Below are 26560 nucleotides of genomic sequence, written 5' to 3'. Positions count from 1 at the left end.
CCACCTATCCAATGCAGAGCAGAAGAAGCACAGAGGGAATCGTGCGGGAAGGCAGAGTCGAGGAGGAGGCTGCCGGATGACACATAGGATGTATCGTACCAGCATTTCCACCCTCCCTGCCCCGGAACACCCCATTTTGGCCGCTTCATGCTCCTCTTCCAAATGCAGAGCATGGGGTGTTCTGCACTGCCTGCAAGGCAATGCAGAATGGGGGGGATGTCGGTTCTCCGGGAACCAACCTCAGAGTGCGGGCTCCGAGGTCAGTTCCCGGAAAACCACATATCCTGTGGCTGTCTAGCCACTGACTAGCAGCTATAGGATTGCTCCCTAAATAAATAATGAAAGGGTTTGAGGGAAACTTCTTACATTCTAATGTTTTTCTTGGCACAGGGAAGTTCGCTCGACAGACTGCTGAATAACCTGACTAGTTTTGTTGATGGACTGGAAACAAGTCAAAATGTGAAGGTGTGTGCATATTTGGAATTATTAGGAAAAGGCCAGAAAATGAATCAAGCAGATCCAAAATGATCCAAAGGTTTGGTCAGTGTTCCTTATGAGGAAAGGTTTCAGGATTTTAAGCATTTCAGGATTTTAAGTCTAGAACAGCCTCTCCCAACCTCGTGTTCTCCAGGTGTTGTTGGAGCACAACTCCAGCATCCCTCATCATCAACCATTCTGGCTGGGGCTGATGGGATATGTAGTCCAACAATATCTGATGGGGCCTGGGTAGGGAAAGGCTGGTTTAGAACTGGGGAGGGGGGAGGACTTAACAGAAGCATATGAAATAAACAGTATGGGGATGAGAGAGAGAGAAGGCTATTTAACTTTTTTTTTAAAGTGCAAATTTAACTTATGGAACTCACTGCCACAAGATGTGATAACTGCAAGCATAGGCAGTTTTTAAAAAAGGGACTGGTCAAATTCAATAAGTCTACTAATGGCTGTGAGCTGTGAAAGCTGAATGGAACCTGTACATATAGAGCAGTCTTTCCCAACCCTCCAGATTTGTTGGACTATAACTCCTGCAGTTCCCAGCCAACATCTGGAGGGCACCAGGTTGGGGAAGTCTGGAATAGAGGCAGCCTTCCTTTGAGTCCCAGAGCCTAGAGGCAGATGAGAAGGCAGACACTTCATCCCTAGTTTATGGGCTTCCGATAGGCTTCCAGTTGGCTGCTGTCAGAAACGGGTCCCCAGCCTTTTTGGGCTGGTGGACACATTTGGAATTTATAGAGTGTTGTGGGTGCTCCAACAAAATGGCACCCATGGGAGGGGCTTGGCCATTTACAAAATGGCAGCCATGGTGGGCATGGCCAATGGCAAAATACCCGTTTCCTAGAATGCAAAGTGATGAGGCTCAAAGAAAAGTCATGTGCCCCAGAATCTTAAGTATAGGGTAGAGAATGGGGGCAGGGGGGAGCTGAGTTTCCAAACACAAAATCACTATTTTAATCCACAGTTTTCTGCTCCAACATCTGTTTCATAGAAAACAAAGAGGTGAGACTCAAAGACAAATAACTTGGCCAAGAATCTGAGTATGAGGCAGAGATAAGAGTCTGAGACCCAAATGCCAAATCACATATTGGTTCCCACAAAGCACAATAAAATGCCCATTTCACAGATGGCAAGAAGGTGATGCTCCAAGTTAAAACTAAAAGAAAACGTTTTGGCTTCTGCCCTCATCAGTAGCTGTGCTGTTAGATGGGTATCAGGAGTGGCAGTTTGGAATGCCTGGAGATGAAAGTTCCTTGGGAGAAAAAAACAGAGGTACGAGTGGTATAATGCCTACAAATTGTCCTCCAGATTAAGGCCATTTGGACTAACAGTTCTGAGTCTATAAATCCAGAAACTTCCCTTTTGTCAAGCATATCAGGGTCTTTTTTTGTTCTGTTGGAACCAACTGTAAACCTGAGAGACTATGTGCAAGAGAGCTGAAATGTCTTGCAACAGGCTGCTCCAGTTTTTTGGTAAGAATCACAGATTTGTAGTTCTGGAATCTTGTTCTTAGGTACGTTGTGGTTTTCCCTGCATAATACATTGGACATCCATTCTTTTTTTCATTCAGTAAAATAAACCTCATAAGTAGAAGTGTGTCTTAACAATTGCCAAATGCAATACGTTTTGTTAGTAACTGTGCTCCTGAAAGACGTGGTTTCTTGGAGGTAACCGCAGGTAACGCAACTCATTAATTTACAATGGTATGATCCTGGTTGCCAATATCTTGTTTAAGTGCAGCCCTAACTAACAGTTTATACAGATTGGGTGGTTTTCTGAATGTGATGCACGGTAGAGAATTAATAGCTGCCATTAAATGAGCACAATAGGATATAATAGGGAAAATATCTTTAATTATTGTGGTAATTAGGGGCAGCAGGATGGTAGTCCACAACAAATGGCATGCAATTCTCTTTCAAAGAATTAGCCTTTGCTTCATAAAGGAGGGTATCCCTGATATTACTGAGGCTCAGTTGGTGTGTGTGTGCGTGTGGGTGTGTATAAAATCAGGAGGGGTAGGGAGTCTGGTCCCCTTCATGGATCACTGCCTTGTTGTGGCGAAGGGGCTTGCGTAACTCAGTGAAGCCATAAGCTATGCCGTGCAGGGCCACCCAAGACGGACAGGTCATGGCGGAGAGTTCTGACAAAACGTGGTCCACTGGAGAAGGAAATGGCAACCCATTCCAGTATTCTTGCCAAGAAAACCCCATGGAACGTATCACAAGGCTAAAAGAGATGACGCCGGAAGATGAGCCCCTCAGGTCAGAAGGTGTCCAATATACTACTGGGGAAGAGCAGAGGGAATTTCCAAGTAGCGCCACAAAGAGTGAAGCGGCTGGGCCAAAGCCGAAAGGACACTCAGCTGTGGATGTGTCTGGTGGTGAAAAGAAAGTCCGATGCTGTAAAGAACAATACTGTTTAGGAACCTGGAATGTCAGATCAATGAATCAAGGTAAGCTGGAGGTGGTCAAGCATGAGATGGCAAGACTGAACATCGACATCTTGGGAATCAGCGAACGAAAATGGACAAGCACGGGCGAATTTAATTCAGGTGACCATTATATCTACTACTGTGGGCAAGAAATGGAGTAGCACTCATAGTCAACAAAAGGGTGGGAAAAGCAGTACTGAGGTACAATCTCAAAAATGATAGAATGATCTCAGTACGAATCCAAGGCAAATCATTCAACATCACAGTAATTCAAGTCTATGCCCCAACCACTGAGGCCGAAGAAGCTGAGGTTGATCGGTTCTATGAAGACCTACAACACCTTCTAGAACTAACACCAAAAAAAGATGTCCTCTTCATCATAGGGGATTGGAATGCTAAAGTAGGAAGTCAAGAAATCACTGGGATAACAGGCAAGCATGGCCTTGATGTACAAAATGAAGCAGGACAAAGGCTAATAGAGTTTTGCCAAGAGAACACGCTGATCATAGCAAGCACTCTTTTCCAACAGCACAAGAGGCGACTCTACACGTGGACATCGCCAGATGGTCAATATCGAAATCAGATCGATGATGTACTTTGCAGCCAAAGATGGAGAAGCTCTATACAGTCAGTAAAAACAAGACCTGGAGCTGGCTGTGGCTCAGATCATGAGCTTCTTGTTGCAAAATTTCGGCTTAAAATGAAGAACATAGGGAAAACCACTAAACCATTCAGGTATGACCTAAATCATATCCCTTATGAATATACAGTGGAGGTGAGGAATAGATTTCAGGGATTAGACCTGATAGACAGAGTGCCTGAGGAACTATGGACGGAGGTCCATAACATTGTTCAGGAGGCAGCAACTCAATCCATCCCAAAGAAAAAGAAATGCAAGAAAGCAAAGTGGCTGTCTGATGAGGCTTTACAAGTCGCTGAGGAAAGAAGGGAAGCGAAAAGCAAGGGAGAAAGGGGAAGATATATCCAACTGAATGCAGAGTTCCAGAGAATAGCAAGGAGAGACAAGAAGGCCTTCTTAAATGAACAATGCAAAGAAATCGAGGAAAACAATAGAATGGGAAAGACTAGAGATCTTTTCAAGAAGATTGGAGATCTCAAGGGAATGTTTTGTGCAAAGACGGGCATGATAAAGGACAAGAAGGCAGGGACCTAACAGAAGCAGATGAGATGAAGAAGAGGTGGAAAGAATACACAGAAGAACTATACAGGAAAGATCTTAATGTCCCTGATAGCCATGATAGTGTGGTCACTGAACTTGAGCCAGACATCCTCGAGAGTGAAGTCAAGTGGGCCTTAGGAAGCATTAGTAACAACAAAGCTAGCAGAGATGACAGTATTCCAGCTGAGCTATTTAAAATCCTAAAAGATGATGCTGTTAAAGTGCTGCACTCAAGTGCTGCCAACAAATGTGGAACACTCAACGGTGGCCACAAGACTGGAAAAGTCAGTTTACATTCCAATTCCAAAGAAGGGCAACGCCAAAGAGTGTTCAAACTGCTGTACAATTGCACTCATTTCACATGCCAGCAAGGTGATGCTCAAAATCCTAAAAGCTAGGCTTCAGCAGTATGTGAACCGAGAACTACCGGAAGTACAAGCAGGGTTTCAAAGAGGCAGAGGAACTAGAGATCAAACTGCCAACATTCACTGGATCATGGAGAAAGCAAGAGAATTCCAGAAAAACATCTATTTCTGCTTCCTTGACTATGCTAAAGCCTTTGATTGTGTGGATCACAACAAACTGTGGCAAATTCTTAAAGAGATGGGAGTACCAGACCACCTTACCTGTCTCCTGAGAAACCTGTACGAGGGTCAACAAGCAACATTAAGAACCAGACATGGAACAACCGATTGGTTCCAAATTGGGAAAGGAGTACGACAAGGCTGCATATTGTCGCCCTGCTTATTTAACTTATATGCAGGGTACATCATGAGAAACGCCGGGTTGGATGAATCACAGGTCGGAATTAAGATTGCCGGGAGAATTATCAACAGCCTCCGATATGCAGACGATACCACCCTAATGGCAGAAAGCAAAGAGGATCTAAAGAGCCTCTTGTTGAGGGTGAAAGTGGAGAGTGCAAAAGCTGGTTTGAAACTCAACATTAAAAAAGCTAAGATCATGGCATCCGGCCCCACCACTTCTTGGCATATAGAAAGGGAAGAAATTGAAGCAGTGACAGATTTTATTTTCTTGGGCGCCAAGATCACCGCAGAGGGTGACTGTAGCCATGAAATTAAAAGACGCTTGCTCCTTGGGAGGAAAGCTATGGCACACCTAGACAGCATAGTAAGAAGCATAGTAAGAAGCACCTTGCCGACAAAGGTCTGTATAATCAAAGCTATGGTTTTCCCAGTAGCAACGTATGGCTGTGAGAGCTGGACTATGAGGAAGGCTGAGCGCCGAAGGATTGATGCTTTCGAACTGTGGTGCTGGAGAAGACTCTTACGAGTCCCCTGGACTGCAAGGAGGTCAAATCAGTCCATCCTAAAGGAAATCAACCCTGAGTGCTCATTGGAAGGACAGATACTGGAGCTGAAGCTGAAATATTTTGGCCACCTAATGCGAAGAGAAAACTCTCCGGAAAAGACCCTGATGCTGGGAAAGACTGAAGGCAAAAGGAGAAGGGGACGGCAGAGTATGAGATGGCTAGATAGCATCACCGATGCAATGAATATGGACTTGAGCACACTCCGCGAGAGAGTGGAGGACAGGAAGGCCTGGCGTGCTATGGTCCATGGGGTCATGAAGAGTCGGACACGACTGAACGACTGAACAACAAGGGAGTCTGGTGGACATGAAGGACACCACATTGGTGACCCCACTAGCTGGAGCCTTTTGTTCAATTGTGCAACTCAATTTCTTATGTTCTCAGACGGGTCCATCGGTAGCTATGAGCCATAACAACTTTCCTCTATGTTTCAGAGGAGACATACAGAGTGAGCAAGTGACAGACTGAATGCTTTGTTCAGCAGGTGAGGCCTGTGGTCTTCATGTCCTGCTTGTGGGCTTTCCAGAGGATAACCACTGCTAGAAGCTGGGGTTCTGGGCGAGGAGGATCTTTTTGGCATGATCCAGCAGAGCTCAGGTTCTTGTTAGCCATGATAAGTTAGGAATGAGACCTCCACAGACAGAGGTACTAATTGCCAAGTGCCTTGCGTGTACACCTTCTGGCTGTTGTCAGAAAAAGGATGCTGGGCCAAACATACCTTTTGGTCCAATCTGGCAGGACTCATGGAATCATAGAGCTGGAAGGATATCCCAGAGGTCATCTAGTCCAACCTCACCTGCCACTGCAGGAAACACACTGCTACAGCATCCCTGATAGGTGGCCCTCCACCCTCTACTTAAGGCCTCTAATGAAGGAGAGTCTTCCCTCTTCCAAGGCAGCCCTTTCCACTGTCGAATAGCTCATACCGTCAAAATGTTCCTTCTAATGTTTAGTCAAAATCCCCTTTCTTGTAATTTGAACCTGCCTCTGGGCGTGTTTGGAAAATGAGAAATTAGAGACCCCAGGGGTGGGGGGAAATTGCTTTCTAAGATGGTTAATAACACCAGGGAGGGGAGCTCACATCTGGCCTTCTGGATAGTATGTGGCCCCATATCATGCAGGAGATCCCAGGTTCAGTCCCCAGCATCTCCAAGAAGAGCTGGGAAAAAGCCCTGTCTGAGATCTTCGAGTGATCTGACTCTGTTTAAGGCAACCTCCTGTGTTCCTGTCAGGGTTCCCCTTATGGCCTGGACCCCCTGAGCAGCTCCTTAAGGTTCTCCTGCCTCCTTAAGAGTCCCACCTTCCATCTTTTAAACTTCCCTTCCCAATAACATGGGGTTTAGGTTGTAGGCATGGGGTGATTGGCACTCCAAACACCTGGGGTTTAACCACAAGAGTTTACTGGTAAATTTAAACCAAGCAAATCACAGCTAAAGGTATTTACACAACAGAGCTGAATGATACAAAAGGCCTTAAGAGGAAATAAAAGTGGCAAAACGCAAGTTCCCTTACCCTGGCTCTACTTGGACTTCTCCAGTCTGCTTCTTCCTTCAGGCTCTGGTCTCCCCAACTCTGCTCTCACTGGCTCTCTCACTCTCTTTATATACCCCCCTCCCTCAAAACTGAAAGTGCTGTTTCAACCCTGAAGAAATGAAACTTAACCGGGGAAATGAAGATGAAACTTAACCGGGGAAATGAAACTACTCTTCTCAGGGTTTCCCCCGCCCAACAAAGAAACCCCAGGTTTCTAGGCTTAACCTTTTTCTTTTCCTTGCCTCTGTAGGCCTCAAGCCTTCACAGTTTCTCTTTAAAATCAGCCCTTTTTCAGAATAATAAGGACTAGAATCTTGCTTTACCTTTAGAGGAAAGACCATGTAGCTCAGTGGTGAAGTGCCTGTTTGGCAGACAGGAGGTCCCAGGTTCAGTCCTTGGCATCTCCAGGTAGGGCTAGGAAAGACTCCTGTCTGAAACCCTTGAAAGCTGCTTCCAGTCAGCGTAGACACTACTACACTAGATGGACCAAGGGTCTGACTCTGGATGAATGGCCTGGCTCATTATAAGGCAGCTTCCTGTGTTTCTTTTCCCAGGTCTGGTTCAACAACAAGGGTTGGCATGCCATGGTGTCTTTTGTCAACGTAGTGAGCAATGGGCTTCTACGGTCCAGCCTGCCTGCTGGCACAGACGCCTCGCGCTACGGCATCACTGCCATAAACCATCCTCTCAACTTGACTAAAAAGCAGCTCTCAGAGGCAGCCCTGTGAGTAGCACCCAGAACGTATGTAGGAAGCTACTTCCCACCGATTGGTTGTACTGCTGTGATGTCACAGAAGCTTGGCGAGCATTCTAATTATTGTTGTGTGCGAGAGGTGGGGGAAGCAAAGGGCGTGAACCAAAAAAAGCAAAAGGCATGAATGTGAACAACGTGAATAATAATAAACACAAAAAATATTTTCACTCGGGCTTTCCCTGGGTCGTAGCTGCTGTTGGGTTTTACTTTGGTTTGATATGCCACTTTTAAACTTTTAAAGTCTTGTGTTTTATCATGTTGTGTTTAATGGTTTTAGTTGTAGTGAACTGCCCAGAGAGCCCTGGCTGTTGGGCAGAATATAAATACAACAACAACAACAATAAAAAACATATATTTACTTACTTGTATTAAAAATGTATCCCATAGCCACTCCTTTAGTCTGCCAGTAAAATCGATTGTCAAACATGAAGTAATTCTTATACAAGGCTACCTCAGCTAGTTCAGTAAGGAAATGAGTTGGAGGATGTTTTCTTCTCCCTTGTCTAATGGTTGCTTTATGGTCATTAGAGCTTGGTCCTGCAGTATATTGGTAGAAAGGGACCTCACATCCATGGTCACTAAGATATCATTCTCCCTTATAGTTACAGAGTTAAGCTTGTTCGTGAAATCCATGGAATCCTGTATATAAGATGGAATCAGGGGTATGAATAAAAAATAATCTACAAATCTTGAGAGGGGCTCCAAAATGGAATATCATCCCAAAATTATAGGGCAGCTTGGAAGTGGATTTTTACCTTTGTAAATTTTGGGCAAGGTTTAAAAAACTGGTACCTTACACTTGTTCAACAAAAAAAGACAGCTCTCTGTTTCTTCCCCCTGCCCCCATTTTTCTGCTTAGGATGGCCACTTCGGTGGATGTGCTGGTTTCCATCTGTGTAATGTTCGCCTTGTCCTTTGTCCCCGCAAGCTTTGTCCTCTTCCTGATTGAGGAGCGCGTCAGCAAATCCAAGCACCTCCAGATCGTCAGTGGCATGAAACCAGTTGTCTATTGGCTGGGCAACTTTGCCTGGGATATGGTGAGGAAGGGAGGGGCACACCTGAATTTATAGCACTCCTTGCCCTGGCATTGAGCATGTCTACACCAGCCTAAAATCCTGCATTTAAAATGGGAATTTCTGCTTCCGTTTTAAATGCAGGATCACAGCGGACTCCCTTTACACACGCTTCCTTCCCCGCTCCTTTCCCCCCTTATCTGAGTCTTCGATACATTTCATTATACAGCTGCTAGATGGCGCTGTGGTCTAGCACCTCTTATTGTGAGTTTTCCTCTTTTCACGAGGGAACTGAAGCAGAACTCAAGTGCTGTCATTTGATAGCTCATTATCTCCGATCTTTTTAAAAATGGGACAAAGGTCATTTAGCACAGGAGACGCTCTGGAGGTTCATGACGTCATCTGAACGACCCACAAACTTCCGTGATTGAGCAATCTCAATAGCAGGATAAAAGCTCCGTCTGGAGAAACCCTAAGTCATCCTTTTCGTGGCGGGAGGTGGTGGGAGGCCATTCAATGATCACCTGATAATGTGCAGAGACAGATGCCAGGGAACCTGAGTGGCGGAGCTGATGTAGTGGAACCTGCACCAATTTATTCTTTATTGCAAATACTCCTCACCCCCCCTCCCAACACACTTTCTCACAATCATCATTATTGCATTATTTTAAAAATGGAATAAAGGTCATTTAGTGCAGGAGTCGCCCTGGAGGTTGACAACATCATCGAAAGGATCCACAAACTTCCATGAGTAACCTATCTCAATAGCAGGATAAAAACTCCATGTGAAGAAGCCCATTGACAGCGAGGAAAGAGAGGACCCACACCCCCATTCTGCCTTTCCATTCCTCTGTTGTTTCTCTGGTTTGTTCTGACCTGTGTCCTGCTCCTCTGGAACTGAACTGCTGTACAGTTTGAGTTCCTTCCATTCATTTGCCTCTCCTGCTCCCCCGCCATTACCAATACTTGGATAAAGCATCACACACACACACACAGAAAGAGAATCCTCAATGTGCCTGTATGTGCAGTACAACAAGAATCTTGATGCTATCATATGTACAATCTCATTGTTTGCTTTCTTGTAGTGTTCTATCCATGGAATTTTGATGTGGTTATATATATGATTGCATCGGGATCCTTTTCGTGTGCATGTGTGCACTTGGGTGAAACACCACACTAAAAGAATCTTGATTCAGCCATATAGACAGTCACATTCAGATTACATTTTTGCAGTGTTAAGTCCAGGGGTGGGGCCCCTGGCTAAGGCCCTGCTCTCTCTCTGAAGGCCCACTCCTTAGGAAAGGTGAAGGACGAGGAGAGGCAGCTCCATTGGAAGCTGCCTTCTCGGGGCTCCCGGAGCACCTTGAACCAGCAGTTCCTGGAGGAGCTGCAGCTCTGCTGTTTCCGAATCAGCTGAGCAGAAAGAGATTAAGAACTTTAATTGTTGTTGTTTAAATTTCTGGGGGATTCTGTTGTGTTTTTAGGGGTGGGTAGCCTGCCTGATAGGCGAGAGTGAGGGGGCATGTGTCCACCTGATGGAGGCAGTGGGGGGAGTGTTAGGGGCCAGAATATACCGAGGCTGGGTGGCAGGTGCTGGCGGAGCGCTAGGGGCAGGCCATGCCAGGTAAGGGGAACAAGGGAGAGATGTGTAGTATCTGTCTCCTGCTCGGGGCCTATCCAGAGCCAAAGGATGGCTGGGGGAGGTGTGACTCCATCTTCTGGCCTTTGTTTGCTGCTCTGCAATGCCAGGTCTGTTACCCAGAAAACCTCCCTCATCCATGACATGATCCTGGATGAGAGTGCAGACCTGGCATGTATTACGGAGACCTGGCTGACCAAGGCTGCTGCTCCAACTCTTGCGGCCATGTGTCCAGCCGGATTTTTGTATGCACAGCAGCCGAGGGCTGGGGATCAGGGAGGGGGAGTGGCTGTTATCTATCGAGAGTCCTTGGTCTTCACTAGACCCCCTCTCCAGGAGACCGAGTTCGCTGAGTGCATGTACTGGACGTTGGGCCTGAAAGGCAGTCTGGGGATTCTGCTTGTGTACTGTCCACCCCGCTGCACGACTGACTCCCTGGCCAAGGTGCTTGAGGTGGTCTCTGATGTGCGTGTGCAGTCCACTAATTTGTTGGTGTTGGGGGACGTCAACGTACATTCGGGGGCCATCCTCACAGGAGCACCTCGGGACTTCGTGGAGACCATGGCTTCCTGGGAGCCGCACCATATTCGAACTGGGCCCACCTATGCCAGTCATGCACTAGACCTTGTGTTTGTTTCTGGAGAAGCGGGGAGTGATCTGGAAGTCGGGGGTATATCCACCACCCCCTTGTCATGGTAGGGGTGAACGAAAGTCACTTACCTTTTCTCGCAGCTTTTTCGCAGTGGGGGGGAGCGCTTCGCTGCTCCCCCCGCGAAGTTCAGGCCGGGGGGGGGAGGCTTCCCGCCTCGCCCGGCCGAAATTCAGGCCGGGGGGGGGAGGCTTCCCGCCTCGCCCGGCCGAAATTCAGGCCGGGGAGGAGGCTTCCCGCCTCGCCCGGCCGCGAACACGAAAGTAAAAAAAAAAAACAAAAAACGTCCCCTGATAGGCTACGTGACGATTCACGTAGCCTATCACGGCTAGATCTGGAAAGTCAGCCGTGATAGGCTACGTGAATCGTCACGTAGCCTATCACGGGTGACTTTAAAAAAAAAAAAGCGCGTACGCGAATGGCGGCCCCCATAGGGAGCCGCCATTCGCGTTCCTTATTTAGTTGCTGTAGTCTACGTCAATGTTTACGTAGACTACGGCGAAAATAAGGGCAACGCAAATAGCGTTGCCCTTATTTTCGCCGTAGTCTATGTAAACATTGACGTAGACTACAGCGACCAAATAAGGAACGGGAATGGCGGCTCCCTATGGGGGCCGCCATTATCCGTACACACTTTTCTTTTTTTTTAAAGTCACCCGTGATAGGCTACGTGACGATTCACGTAGCCTATCACGGCTGACTTTGCAAATCTTGCCGTGATAGGCTACGTGAATCGTCACGTAGCCTATCAGGGGACGTGTTTTTTTTTTTTCTTTCATTGCAATGGCGGGGGCGGCAGCCGGTCGAAAGACCGGCTGCCGCTCCCGCCCCGCTCGAACACCGGACGAACCGCCAGCCGGACCCGCCGCCGGGAGGGACATTCAGGGAAGGTAAGTCCCGTCCCGGGGGGGGGGCAGGGGCAGGGGGGGCGGAGGATTTCTCCCCGAAACTTGTTCGGGGGGCCGAACACGTTGGCGCTCGGCCCCCCGAAGTTTCGGGGAGAAATTCTCCGCCATCCCTATGTCATGGTCAGATCACTATCTGGTGACGTTGGACTTCTCGGTTCCACATCCCCTCTGCAGGGATGGAGGACCCATTAAAATGGTCCGCCCCCGGGGTCTTATGGATCCGAATGGATTCCTGAACGCGCTTGGGGATTCTCTGGAGCACGCCAACGGCCACTCGGTCGAGACCCTGGTGGGCGGCTGGAATGCCACAATCAATGGGGCATTAGATCGGGTGGCTCCAAAACGCCCTCTCCCCCTGAACAGGGCTCGGACTGCACCATAGTTCAATCCGCGGTTACGAGCTCTGAAACAGGAGGTGAGACGGCTAGAGCGCCGGCGGCGGACGTCTCGCTCCAAAGACGATCAGACGTGGGCTAGAGCTGTATCTTCAGCCTATCACGTGGTGGTGAAGGCAGCAAAAAAGGAATATTATGCTGCCTCTATTGCGTCTGCAGAGTGCTATCCCAGGAGGCTGTTCCAAGTGGTCCGGAGCCTGGTCAGTCCAGTTGCTCCGGAACCACTGGAGCATTCTAAGGCCTCCTGTGAGGCCTTGGCAAGGCACTTTGCAGATAAAATTGATCAGATTAGGTGTCTTACTCTGCACGCTGTGGATACAGTTAGTGAGCAAGAGGCAGCCTGTGGCAAACCGGTTTTGTGGGATCGGTTCCAGCTTCTTCCTCCTGATGAAGTGGACAAGGTGCTTTCATCGGTACGGCCGACCACCTGCTTACTTGATCCTTGCCCATCTTGGCTCATTATGGGCTGCAGAGAGAGACTGGGTGAGGGGATCAGGGTGGTGGTGAATGCCTCCCTTGAGGAGGGAGTGATGCCATCAGCCCTCAAGGAGGCAGTGATAAGACCGCTCTTAAAGAAGCCCTCCTTGGATCCCCAAGTTCTGAACAACTTTCGCCCAGTCTCAAACCTACCATTTTTGGGCAAGGTGATTGAGCGGGTGGTGGCGGTGCAGTTGAAGGCACACTTGGAAGAAACCGATTATCTAGACCCATTTCAGTCGGGCTTCAGGTTTGGGCATGGGACAGAAACGGCCTTGGTCACCTTGGTGGATGATATGAGGAGGGCTCTGTATAGGGGCAAATGCTCCTTCCTTGTTCTCCTCGACCTCTCAGCAGCTTTTGATACCGTTGACCACGGTATCCTCCTGGACCGGCTGGAGGGGTTGGGCATTGGAGACACCGTGTTGCAGTGGTTCCGGTCCTTCCTCTCCAGCAGGTACTGGAGGGTAGCACTGGGAGAGGAGGTTTCGGACCCATGGCCACTCACTTGTGGGGTGCCACAGGGTTCCATCCTCTCCCGATGCTATTTAACATCTATGTGAAGCCTCTGGGGGCTATCATCAGGGGGTTTGGGGTGCGGTGTCATCAATATGCGGATGACATGCAGCTCTACCTCTCGTTCAAATCTTCACCAAGGTTGGCCGTAGAATCCCTGTCCAAATGTCTGGAGGTGGTGAGTGGCTGGATGGGGAGGAATAAGCTGAAGCTGAACCCTGACAAGACGGAGGTACTTTTGGTGGGAGACAAGAGGAGGCTGGGGGAAGTTGACCTGGTGTTGAATGGGGTACGGCTACCCTTGAAAGACCAGGTCCGCAGCCTGGGGGTCATTTTGGACTCCCAGCTGTCCATGGAGGCTCAAGTGTCAGCGTGAGCCGGACAGCTAGACTGGTGGGGGCTAGGGAGAGGGCCTTTTCTGTGGTGGCCCCCACTCTGTGGAACTCCCTCCCTAGGGAACTCCATCATGCCCCCTCTTTAATGAGCTTCCGCCGTGCATTAAAAACATGGTTGTTCAGGCAGGCATTTTGGGTGGGTTAGGGTATTTTAGAAAACATTTTTATTGTAGAATTTTATTGTTTTAAACTGTTTTATTATATGCTGTACATCGCCCAGAGTGGCTGGGTGACCAGCCAGATGGGCAATTAATAAATTCAATAAATAAAATAAAATAAAAACATAAGAAGAGCCCTGCTGGATCAGACCAGGGTTCCATCTAGTCCAGCATTATGTTCACACAGTGGCCAACCAGCTGCCCACGGGAGACCCACAAACAGGGCATGAGTGCAGCAGCACCCTCCTGCCCATGTTCCCCAGCAACTGGTGTACATAGGCTCACTGCCTCTGATACTGGAGGTAGGACACAGCCATCAGGACTGGTAGCCCTTGATAGCCTTCTTCTCCAAGAATTTGTCTAACCCCTTTTTAAAGCCATCCAAATTGGTGGCCATCACTACGTCTTGTGGTACTGAATTCCATAATTTAACTATGTGCTGTGTGAAGAAATACTTTCTTTTATCTGTCCTGAATCTCCCACCAATCAGCTTCATGGGATAAGCCCAGATTCTAATTATCCACACCATGCATAATTCTGTACACCTCAATCATGTCTCCCCTTATTCGCCTATTTTCCAAGCTAAAAGTCCTAGATGTTGTAACCTTCCCTCATAGAGGAGATGCTCCAGCCCCTTGATCATTTGAGTTGCCCTTTTCTGCACCTTTTCCAGCTCTACATTATCTTTTTTTAGGTGTGGTGACCAGAACTGGACACAGTATTCCAAGTGTGGCCACACCATAGATTTGCATAGGGACAATAGGATATCGGCAGTTTTATTCTCAATTCCTTTTCTAATTATGCCTAATCTGGAGTTTGGCTTTTTTACAGCTGCCGCACACTGGGTTAACATCTTCATTGAGCTGTCTACCACAACCCCAAGATCTCTTTCCTGGTCGATTACTGCTAGCTCAGATCCCATCAGGCTATACTTGAAGCTGGGAGTTTTTGTCCCAGGGTGCATCACTTTACACTTGTTTTCACTGAAAACTATCACTGCAATTGCCATTTTGATGCCAGTTCTCCCCGTTTGGAGATATCCTTTTGAGATTTTAATCTCCTCATTTCTTCTCGCTCAATCAATCAATCAATCAGTCACACATACGCACATAATGCCCAGGTGATCAGGAAACATGTGAGCAGGAAAAGCATGCATGTGGTATGTGTTGTATGTGTATCATATGAGAGAGTGCGGATGGATAGATGAGTCTGAATATATATGGTAAGTTTTAATTGATCCTAGATTGTCTTATGGTTATGGTTGTTTGTTTGAGATTGCTTGTTTGAAGTTGTTTTAGATACATGTTCTCATGTGTATATTGTCCATATTGTTGTTGTTTTTAATGTAAATAGCTTTTAACCTCTGTATACTGTATTTTTAATGTTTTTAATCTTTGTAAACCACTCAGAGAGCTTTGACTACTAGGTGGTATGGAAATGTAAATAACGACAACAACAACAACAACAACAATAGATAGATGATAGACAGACAGATAGATGGAGAAGTGTGGCAATGTGTGTGAATGGGGTGTGTGTGTGAACCTGACTTCCAGATGCAAAGACACAATTTTATTTATTTATTTATTTATTTATTTCTATACTGCCCAATAGCTGAAGCGCTCTGGGCAGTTCACAAAAAATAAAACCAAAGAGAACAAGTCTCAGCAAAACCTTTTATTGCAGTAATTCCAGTACTTGGCTCTAAGCCTTTACAGTCCCAATAAAGATATCCAGATAACAGATTACAACATACTTTCTTGACCAGAATCAGTTCATGAGCATCACAACAAAAGACCCAGTCAGTCCTGGGTTTAGCACACCAAATAAATCCAAACCAGTTTACAGTTCTAGGAAAACCAGGAAGCTTCCCTGGTTGCCAAGATGTTGCTTTGAGCAAAGTCTGCTGCTAGGTGCTCTGGTTTAAATACAGGCAAGTGGCTGCTAAAGATCAGTATCGGTCATCTGATCCTGGCAGGGAAACTGAGCTTGCAGATGGTTGCTTCATGTTCCCCAGCCATGACATGTCCTCTAGCTCCGAAGAAGACTCGGAGGCAGAGGAAACTCCCTCCTTTAATCTGGTCCCTGCTAGGCCAGGGTCTCCCAGACCAGAAGATGTGCCTCTACCTGACTCCTCAGGTGCAGAAGACACTCCCCCATTACAGCCTTCACCACCACCACCCCGTAGGAGCCAGCGGCTACAAATCAGGCAGTAGCCCTTTAAGAAACTAAGTGCTTCTCTGAGGTGGTGGAGTTAACTGCAGGTCTTGAGCTGCTGGCCTTTTATAAGTCTTCAGAAAGCCTCTGACTGTTGCTGAGTCAACAGCTCCCCTTGCTTAAGTCTCAGCTAACGCGGAGCTGGCCAAGGTCCTGGGAGAGCCTTCCTGGCCTAACTTGCCTGGCTGTTCAGCTCCCCTTGCTTGAGTCTCAGCTAACTCGGAGCTGGCCAAGGTCATGGAAGGCCCTGCCTGACTAACTTGCCCGGCTATTCAACACCTTTAAACTGGCCTGGCCCTGACCTGACTTGCCGAGGCCTTGCCTGTACATGCCTTGCTGGTTTTAGCACCTCTGGTGCCTTGAACCAAGTTGGACAGGACAGTTGCTGCACCTCACCGGATGCTCCTGTACCGCCCTCTTTAGCTGACGATGCACCTTGGGTCACCCCCCCCTTGAAAAACCCTCTCCTGCAGAGCCCTCCTCCTGCAGCCCTGTTCCCATGGAAGGCATGGTCAAGAAGCAGGGCCTTCCATCAAGGTCAGGTCTCCTGGCTGTGGAAGACAGGCCCATATCAAGCATCCTGAATTTCATGCACTCCTGCCTCATAAAGGCCTGGTAGAACTAAATCCTCAGGCATCTGCCTTCCCATGACTGGGCCTGGCTCTACAGCGTCTCTGACTGGCTCAGAATCAGCGTCACAGGCTATAGCACTCCCCGCCTCCCTGGATCAGGGCAAAGTCTCGTACATATTGATGTAGTCATTCCAGCAGGTTGTACTGAGGCAGATGAAAGGAAGGAAAGTGGAGCCATTCCACCAGCCCTGCTGAAAAACAATTCAATGTTTTCCTCTTCCCTTCCCATCCTTTTTCCTTGTGTGTTGCATCTTTTTAGACTGTAAACATGCAGGCAAGGAGTATCTTGTTTTGCTGTCATGAGTGTAGGCCACTCCTAGAGTCACTCCGGCTGAGGAGCATGATAAAAGTAATTTAAATAAATAATAAAATAAAGAAACATGTGGATGTATACGAACGGAGGAGTGTGTGGATGGATGTGTGCGAATTTGGTGTGCGTGTGTGGCTTCAGCCTTGCCCACTTTTGGCATGCGGCCCCTGAGAGGTGACCATGAGGGAATGCAGTCCTGGTGGGGGGAGGTTACCCACCCCTCATTTAGTCAGTGCACAGGGTTCACTGTAAGGGCACAATTGCACATGCATTTGGAAAGAAGCAGCAGAACAGTGGGCTCTTACTGCTGCCTTGGTTCCACACTGGAAATAAGAGCAGGGGATTCGAAATGTAGGAGGAATTAGGACACACTCCGAGGTTCCTTTGAAAGCCCCCACTTCAATTAGGACACACTCCGAGGTTCCTTTGAAAGCCCCCACTTCAATTAGGACACACTCCGAGGTTCCTTTGAAAGCCCCCACTTCAATTAGGACACACTCCGAGGTTGTTTTGAAAGCCCCCACTTCAATTAGGACACACTCCGAGGTTCCTTTGAAAGCCCCCACTTCAATTAGGACACACTCCGAGGTTCCTTTGAAAGCCCCCACTTCAATTAGGACACACTCCGAGGTTCCTTTGAAAGCCCCCACTTCAATTAGGACACACTCCGAGGTTCCTTTGAAAGCCCCCACTTCAACTTCTCACTGTTGACTCACCTTGCCTCTCCCTGCAGTGTAACTACCTTGTCCCGGCGGTTTTGGTGGTGTTGATTTTCTTGTGTTTCCAACAAAAGTCATACGTGTCCTTGGCCAACCTCCCATCTCTGATTCTTCTTCTGCTGCTTTATGGGTAAGGCCAGGGACAGGGCCGTGTGGGAGGGTTGGAATTCAACTCCAGCCCTTTTCAAAGTGAAGTTACTGTTGGGACAAGTATGATCACTACAGCAAATTCTTTCCCCCCCTCTTCACTTACCGGCAGCTGGTCCATCACCCCACTGATGTATCCGGCCTCCTTCCTCTTCAGCGTTCCCAGCACAGCCTACGTGGTGTTGACGTGCGTCAACCTTTTTATCGGCATTAATGGAAGCTTGGCTACCTTTGTCCTTGAACTCTTCACTGACCAGGTGAGCTGTGGGATCCCATGCGGAGAAGGGGAGGGCAGGACCATACCCTAGACCCACTGCAACTTTTTGATCCGAGGGTTTGTCAGCCCTCAGCAGGAGTCAGGGTCCAGGCAGTTGGGCTCCAAAAGCTGGTTGTCACCATGACATGATGATGAAAGAATAATCCCTTTCTTTGAGAAATATTGCTGTACATCACTGGAATTTGTTGCTAAAGTGCATTTTATTCTGACAAAGTAAAAAGTACACCCCCCAGAAAACTGCACACATAATTTATAGCACTGAAAAGAAAACACTGGGTTGTTAACTCTCCTGAATGATATTTTTTCCAGAAACTTGATAAATAAAGGACGCTTTTCAATAAACCTATCAGGCTGATCCATAAAATGACTTGGACATTGAAGTTAATTAAGCAATATCCCACATCTCCATGAGCTCCGGAAATTTCAGCTTGTGAATCCTCCCATTTGGGGGACAAACTGAACAACTGAAAGATCCCCTGTTAGGAAAACAAAAACCGTCGGAAGGCTCATCTTAACAGAAGGCATGCCTGTCTGCGTGTTTTTTTTTCCTAAGCAGAACTTGAACAAGATCAACATCATCCTTAAAAAGGCTTTCCTTATATTTCCACACTTCTGCCTGGGCCGTGGCCTGATAGACATGGTCAAGAACCAAGCCATGGCGGATGCCTTCGAACGGTTTGGTGAGTGGTCGTTACATTTGTCAAATGTCAGGGATTAAACCTGCCGCACTGGTATTTTTGCCTCAAGTTCAGTATGAAATATTTTGTTGAATAAGCCAGAAATGGTATTGCTCAGACAAGCAGGTGTGTTGATCTGGCATTCTGATTCTGTCAGATCCCAGATTTTTCTGTTTATCAAGTTGAAAGAAGCTACTTGTGCAAAAAGATGACAGTTTATTTATAGAAAATGGATGCAGAATATATGCATGCAAAGGAAGTTCACACCTCCCTTCAGGTGACAAAGCAGTTGCCACACCCTGAATGTCTGTCTGCCTGGGTCCCCAAGATAGACAAAGGCCATTCCTTAGGACCACAGTTTCTCTGGGCCAGTAGCATGCATGTTCCATCTTAGAACGAGACGAAAGTGTGGGCCAGCATGCTGGATCTTATAAGCTTCTCTGTTAGATGCCTCTTTCTAGCCCATGAGCAATGCCTCTTCCCCTCCTCTCTCAAACCAACAGTCTCTCTCTCTCTCTCTCTCTCTCTCTCTCTCTCTCACACACACACACACACACACACACACACACACACACGAGAAGGGGGGCTTCTCTCTTTCAAAAAGCTCTTGAAACATTTAGCCTGGGAATCTAATTGCCTTTTGGGTGGGGGCATCTCCCAACTCTTCTGTGAGAATCAAGGCAATTCACTCTTATCTCTTCCTTCAGGATGACATAATCCAGCTGGCATAAACAGCTTCAAGACAGGCTGTGAATTACCAGCCTGTGTTCAAGGCCTGCTTGCTTAACCATAAACTCCTGGTTTAGTTAAATTACACAGGTCTCTATGCATTTTGGGAACTCTGTGTAGTCCATGGTTTTGTTCATTAGCCAACTCACTGCAGTAGGTCTATTATTTTTCTCTCTCCTGACCCCACCATGTCTTCTGCCAGACGCTGCTCCAGCCATATGCAAAATTCTGCCTAGCTCCACCCCTTGACTGGCAAACTAGGCTCCACCCCCTGGCTCCACCCACTAACCAGGATTTTTAAAAAGTTGACATCCCCTAATGGTGATTTGCAGGTTGGTTCTGGATGAAGTCTCAAATTTAGCTTTAATCATTTGTGGCATTTAGTTTATGCTTTCAATTAAAAAAAACATCTACCTCACATCCACTATTAGAGTAGTTCATACAACAGCCCTGTAAGGTGGGCTTGTATTATTATTCCCATATGGCAGATTTGGATTAGGTGTGAGCCTTGAGGCTGCTGAACAAACAACGATTTGCTCGTGACGACCTTATTCACAGGATTAATCTAAGGAAATCACTGATATAACAGTTGTGAGAGTCAAGGGCTTAGAAGACGACAGGGGAAATGTAGGATGGTTGCTCCATCCACAGCTAGGAACCAGAGGCTCAGAGTTCTCCCTTAAAGTCTCCCTTTAAGGACCAGTTACTGCTGAGCAAAAAAGATGTGCGCGTGAGTGGTGTGTGTCTGGAGTGGGTGGGGCACTGCTTTCATCACTTCTTGGTGGGTTTCATGGAGTAATCTGGTTCACTGATTGTGTCAAGGGTGTTGGTGCCTTTCAGATGTTGGATTACAGCACCCATCATGCCCACCAGGGCCCACCAGGTTGGGAAAGGCTGCCTGATAAGTTCCTGGCTGAGAGGAGATTTGATGCAATAGATGCCCTGCAAAGTTAAGATACGGCCCAAAGTAAACGCAGCAATTATTTTAACCAATTCAATCTATTTGATTTTATTTAATATTTATTTATTTACATTTATATCCTGCCTTTTTTCCTCTTTAAGGAACCCAAGACAGCGTACGTTATCTTCCTCCTCTCCATTTTAGCCTCACAACAACAAACCTGTGAGGTAGATTGGGCTGAGAGTCTGTGACTGGCCCAGAGTCACCCAGTGAGCTTCCATGGCCAAGTGGGGACTAGAGCCCAGATCTCCCGACTCCCAGTCCAACACTGTAGCCACTACACCACACTGGCTGTATAATCCGTATACAAACAAAGATTAGTCCTGTATGGCATGCCGATGTTATTATTCTTTCTTTATTGCAGATGGAACAAGGCTGAGAGAAAACCCTTTGCCTAGTGATTTCATTATGAAATTCAAACTGGTGCTTTGTAGCTTCGTCTCTTGGCCACCAAACTATACCAATGGTCTAATAACGTTTTAACATTTTAAAACAAATTCTTTCTAAGTCTGCTCCATAAACGGGCATAAGGGGATACCTAGAATCCTCTGTCATTCCATTGCTTTCCCACCGGCAGGGGTCACTCTCTGTTCACATACCCCTTTCTCTCCTCAAATTAGGAGACCGACCGTTTGTGTCTCCACTAAGTTGGGAGCTGGCCGGGAAGAATATGTTTGCGATGGCCATTGAAGGCATCATCTTTTTCTCCTTCACCATCCTGGTGCAGTACAAATTCTTCATCCACGTTCGGTGAGTGAATGTTAAGTCGATGATGTTATTCTTTTGTTTTTATACTGCCTTTCTGCAAAAGTCGCCGAGGTGGGTGTACAACAGAACAAAATAATACAACAGTGATACCATTAAAACATCAACCATGAGACCATTTAAAAACATTTAAACCAACATGAAAACCACTACAGGTAATTTAAAAGTGGGCAGGCTTGCTGAACTAAGAACCAAGTCTCTGCCATCACATCAAAGGGAGATTTCTGAGTGCTCAGACAAAATAGCCCCCTCCCCCTCAATTTTGCTGCCCATTCACAGGTAGTAACATTGGAGGGGTCATATGGGGGTGGGGTTGGAAACTCACCACCGGTGGTGGTGATGTCTTGGCAACTGTCGAATTCATTCCACACATCCCTACTGCCTGAAACCCACTGCGAATGATGCTGCATTATAATTTCGCAGCATTTCCTCTCTTATATAGGAAGGATTGCCTCTTCCACAATGAGCCCTTAGGTTTTGTGTCACCCTTCCCTTAACTACTGCTTTTAGGAGGCAACTGGGGGCAGCTGTAATTTGGCTAACATTGGGAAGGGGGCATAGTCATCTGGGGAACACAGACGAGCTGGCTTTGGTCCCCAGGCGGCTTTAAGGACATAAGAACCTCAGAAGAGCCCTGCTGGATCAGAGCAAGGGTCCACCTAGTCCAGCATTCTGTTCACACAGGGGCCAACCAGCTGTCGACGAGGGACCCTCAAGCAGGACATGAGTGCAACAGCACCCTCCCGCCCGTGCTCCCCAGCAACTGGTGTGTACACAGGCTTACTGCCTCTGGTACTGGAGGCAGCACAGAGCCATCAGGACTAGTAGCCACAGACGGCCTTCTCCTCCAGGAATTTGTCTAACCCCCTTTTAAAGCCATCCAGACTGGTGGCCATCACTGCTTCCTGTGGTAGTGAATTCCATAGTTTCACTCTGTGCTGTGTGAAAAAGTCCTTCCTTTGATCTGTCCTGAATCTCCCACCACTCAGCTTTTCAACCTTTGGGTTTTAGTATATTGAGAGAGGGAGAAAAATCTCTCCCTGTAACATCCCTGATTTATAGCAGGCCAAGGGATGGAGCTTGAAACATTTCAACTTTCCTTCTGCCACCTCGAGTAGCTCGGGAGAAGCCCAACCTACTCCCAGCTGCCACTCCCATCACTGAAGTTTGCTGGGGTGGCCTGAAAACTGGCTGAGTCCTCTTTTCCTTCCAGGCCCTTTCATGTCAAACTTCCCCCGCTGGGAGGGGAGGATGAGGATGTGGCCCAAGAAAGGAAGAGGGTTGCCAGTGGAGTGCCAAGCGGCGATGTCCTCGTGCTGCAAGACCTGACCAAGGTGAGACAGCTGGGGTGGGTGGCAGGGTGGGTGGCTGACCAGGGAGTGAGTGGGACCTGGCGTGAACCTCCACCTGTGGCCTAAAATAGTACAGCCCACTGGACCTGCTCAGGTGTCTGCTGCCTCATTCTGCTACAGGTCTACTAGTATTCTTTACAACAACCCTAAAAGGGGGGCCAGTATCGTCATCCCTGTATTGTAGCAGTGGGTGAATAGGTGCATTGTGGCTATGTTGCCTTCCATACAGGATCCTGCTGCAACATGCTCCCAGCCCCTCTGCTAGGCCACGCCAGCCCTACAGGGCACCAGCCGTCTTGGGTCACAATCCCCACTCACGGCCTTTGCCCCAGCAGTGTGGCAGGACTCAAAATGTGTGCATGACCAGGGAGGGATTTAATCTGGAAGGGCTCCTTTGGAGGACAGATGCAATTGCCAGGGATTGGTTCACCTGTCCTACCTGCCCTGCCTGTCCTACCTGCCCCCGCCTGTCCTACCTGCCCCCACCTGCCCTCACCAGTCCTGCCTGCCCTCAGGTCTACCGAATGACTAAGAAGCCAGCGGTGGATCGCCTGTGTCTGGGGATCCCAGCAGGAGAGGTAAGGCACGTTGCCTCCTTCATAAAGCCTGGTTGGGGTCAGAGGAAGAGGCCCATCTAATCTCGCATCCTGGTTCCCGTGGCCAGCCGGAGGAGGAGAAGGATTATTAACATTTCCTGGATGCCCTTAAAAAAAAAAAAAAGACTCAAGGGGACTTACAATAGAATAAAACATCCAAAATTTAAAACATCTATAACAGTTATCCATTAAAATATAACATCATAAAAAAACTAAAACATCCTAGATGACCATAACTATTTCAAGTGATGCGTTAAAGAGCTCATCAGATGCCTGGGAGTAAAGGGAAGTCTTAACCTGGCACTGAAAAATAACGTGTTAGTGCCAGGCGGACCTAGGGATGGCAAAGAATTCCGCCATGGATTCCAGTGAGGCCGGATTCTAAAGAATCCGGCCCCCCAGAATTCATGGCGGAACGGCCTCCTGCCCCCCCGCCCCCCCTGCGGAAGCCCCCCGGTACAGCACTTACCTGGGGCAGATGCGGCGGATTTGGCGGCGGCGGTTCCGGTAGCGGCAGCTCCAGCGGCGGCAGCTCCGGTGGCTGGTTTCCTGGCCGGCCACAGCCAGGCTGCTGCCACCGCCATCGCCGTCCTTGCAGCCGTGATAGGCTACGTAAGAATTTACATAGCCTATCACGGCTACCCCCCAAAAAAAATCCCCAGTGTACGCAAATGGCGGCGGCTACAGCAGCCGCCATTTGCGTTCTCGTATTTTTCACCAGTTTATCTTACGTAAATATTTATGTAGGCTAGAATGGCAAAAAATAAAGGAACGCAAATAGCCCACTACGCTATTTGCGTTCCCCCTTTTTTCGCCGTTTTATCTTACGTAAATATGTACGTAAGATAAATCGGCGAAAAATAGGGAACGCAAATGGCGGCCGCCGTAGCCACTGCCATTTGTGTACGCTGGGGTTTTTTTTGCGGGGGGGGGGGTTAGCCGTGATAGGCTATGTAAATTCTTACATAGCCTATCACGGCTGCCTGGCTGGACGCAAATGGCGGCTGCTACGGCGGCCACCATTTGCATCCGAAGCAGCCCATCCGTGGCTGGAAATCCAGCTGCGGATGGCCCTGGCCGGCTGCTCCGCGGCCTGGCCGCGGAGCGGAGCCAGCAGTCAAGGCGTCCAGGGGGAGGGACGGAGCGCCTCCCCCCCCACCGTGAAAGATTCCACGAAAAGGTAAGTGAGTTTCATACATCCCTAGGCGGACCTTCCGCAACTGCGGGGGCCACCAGTGAGAAGGCCCTCTCACTGCCTTTGTTGCTGTTTTCCTCCAAACTTTCCCCAGATGCTCCAGTGGGAAAGCACTCATGCAGAGTGCTCATGTTGCATTTCATAAACAGAGGTAGACTGTCCCTGTATGTGGCAGTTCTATTTAGTTGTCCCATTAATAGCCATTGGCGAATCCACCCTTCAGAAGAATCATCATAGAATAGTAGGGTTGGAAGGGGCCGATAAGACCATCGAGTCCAACCCCTGCTGGACCATCAAGCCCAGCAGCAAGAAGAACCTTGCTGCTGGACCACATAAAGGCGGTGCTTTCTAATTCCTCAGTGTTTTGGCCTCCTGGGCGTGAATGGTGCTGGGAAGACATCAACGTTCAAAATGCTGACGGGAGACTCAGAGCTGACTTTGGGGAAGGCCTTTCTGAAAGGCTACAGGTCAGTGCTGCATGCGTTTTGGCCTTGAAGTCATGGAGGGTGGAAGGCATGTTTCCCATGCGCATGGTCCCACGTTCAGTCCCTGGGATCTCCAGTTCAAAGGCTGTCAGTGGTAGCAGGGCATCCACTAGGTGGGCCAGGTCTGTAATCAAGGGTCAGCATACTTGGGCATCCGCTGAGAGCCCATAGGCCAGCAGGGGCCATCTGACAGAAGCCCCCTGGAGTCGCTTCTCCTCCTTTTCCCCATTGCACCCGGCGTATTTGCCCGCCTCTCGCCCCAGCCCAGGCAACGGAGGTGGTGAGAAGACGGAGCGGGAGATGCCGCGGCCTGCTTGCTCCCTGGCTCTCTGAGAAAGACGGAGAGGAGCAATAGAGCTGATGACAGTGGCAGTGAGAAGGTGGGCTCACTGAGGGAAGGGGCCCATGGGAGGTCTCTCGCCCAAGGGCAAGCCTCTGCATGAAAACCTCTAATGAAGGAGAGTCCTGGATGATTGTCTGGCCCCAGCTACCAGCCCTAGCTGCATCTTGTGTCAGTGAGTTCCGTAAGCCAGGTGTGCATTGTGTGAATCAATGTCCTGCGCTGCAGCCCGCTGCTCTAAGAGAGAGAGTTATTTCTAGAGCTGTGCACAAATGGCCTCTTGAAATTCCCCACCTTACTTGTGGGCAGAGAAATTCGAGAGACAATTTCACTGCATTTCTCCAAGAGGAGGATAAATTCTCAACGGTTTCTCCCAGGCAGGCCTCCCCACTGGCAGGGTTTGTAGCACAGCTTCTTTCGTTTTTAGTAAGGGGTTTGGGGGTCTTCGTGCTGCGACAGCATCAACCATCTTGGCTTGCTGGCCCCCAATTTGCATCTACCGCTATGCAGGTGGGGACAGTGTTGTGTCTGGCTCCAGGGATAAGGTGGAGTTTGTGCTCTGCCAAAATCTGTCCTCTGATTTCCTGAAAGTGTTCTCCCTGCATGAAAAGGCTTCTGCTGTTCTGCCTCATTCAGGATGTTTTATAATTTATTTTTGTGGTGTTCCTGCGCTGACCCAATCCCAGCTAGCCTCCCAGGCTGCCTGCACGCCCTGCTCCGAAAAAGCCCCATAGGAGGAATTACCTCATAGTGCCTTAAACTGGGCTTTAGTTGAAGTGTAGGAAGCTGGGGAGGCCGCAGGCAGCCAGAGAGATTATTGTACAGTGAAAAGCAGGACATGTGTGCTCACTCCTCGGCCACCTCCTAAGTCAAGGAACCCCAACCCCAACCCCAACCCACGAGGATTTTTCCGACTTCACCCCTGGATTTCTTTTCGGAAGCGATTTCTCTTCTATCGAGTGGAATGAGAATGGTTGGAAAAAAGGTGGGACAAATTTTTGGCACTGTGCTAATGATTTCCTTGTATTCAAACTTTCTTCTTCATTCAGCAGCCTCTGCTGTTATTTGTTTTGGTGTTCCTTCCAATACTTCTCTCTGTCTCCCCTCCCCACCCGGATACAGCGTGGCCAGCGACCTGCAAGCCGTCCACCAGAATATGGGCTACTGTCCCCAGTTCGACGCCATCAATAACTTGCTGACAGGCCGCGAACACCTGGCCTTCTATTGCCGCCTGCGTGGCATTCCGCAGAATGAGATTCCGGGGGTAAGAGCAGCATTTTCTCTTGTG

General features: G+C 48.3%; 1 protein-coding gene across 1 annotated transcript in view; it reads left to right on the top strand.

The window, feature by feature from the left end:
• ABCA7 (ATP binding cassette subfamily A member 7) overlaps positions 1 to 26560 on the top strand; it is a 121303-nt gene that overhangs the window by 84443 nt on the left and 10300 nt on the right. Inside the window, exons 35-45 of the mRNA XM_084825891.1 lie at positions 391 to 465; positions 7524 to 7693; positions 8583 to 8760; positions 17763 to 17878; positions 18008 to 18152; positions 18729 to 18852; positions 21160 to 21289; positions 22518 to 22638; positions 23172 to 23234; positions 24808 to 24914; positions 26395 to 26536. Of these exons, the coding sequence (XP_084682017.1) occupies positions 391 to 465; positions 7524 to 7693; positions 8583 to 8760; positions 17763 to 17878; positions 18008 to 18152; positions 18729 to 18852; positions 21160 to 21289; positions 22518 to 22638; positions 23172 to 23234; positions 24808 to 24914; positions 26395 to 26536 (1371 nt within the window). The remainder of the gene's footprint in view (positions 1 to 390; positions 466 to 7523; positions 7694 to 8582; positions 8761 to 17762; positions 17879 to 18007; positions 18153 to 18728; positions 18853 to 21159; positions 21290 to 22517; positions 22639 to 23171; positions 23235 to 24807; positions 24915 to 26394; positions 26537 to 26560) is intronic.

The sequence above is a fragment of the Heloderma suspectum genome, chromosome Z, assembly GCF_057233095.1.
Source record: "Heloderma suspectum isolate Gila_16-S chromosome Z, 16-S_ref, whole genome shotgun sequence".
Classification (NCBI taxonomy): Eukaryota; Metazoa; Chordata; class Lepidosauria; order Squamata; family Helodermatidae; genus Heloderma; species Heloderma suspectum.
This window is presented reverse-complemented; position numbering and strand designations above follow the sequence as displayed.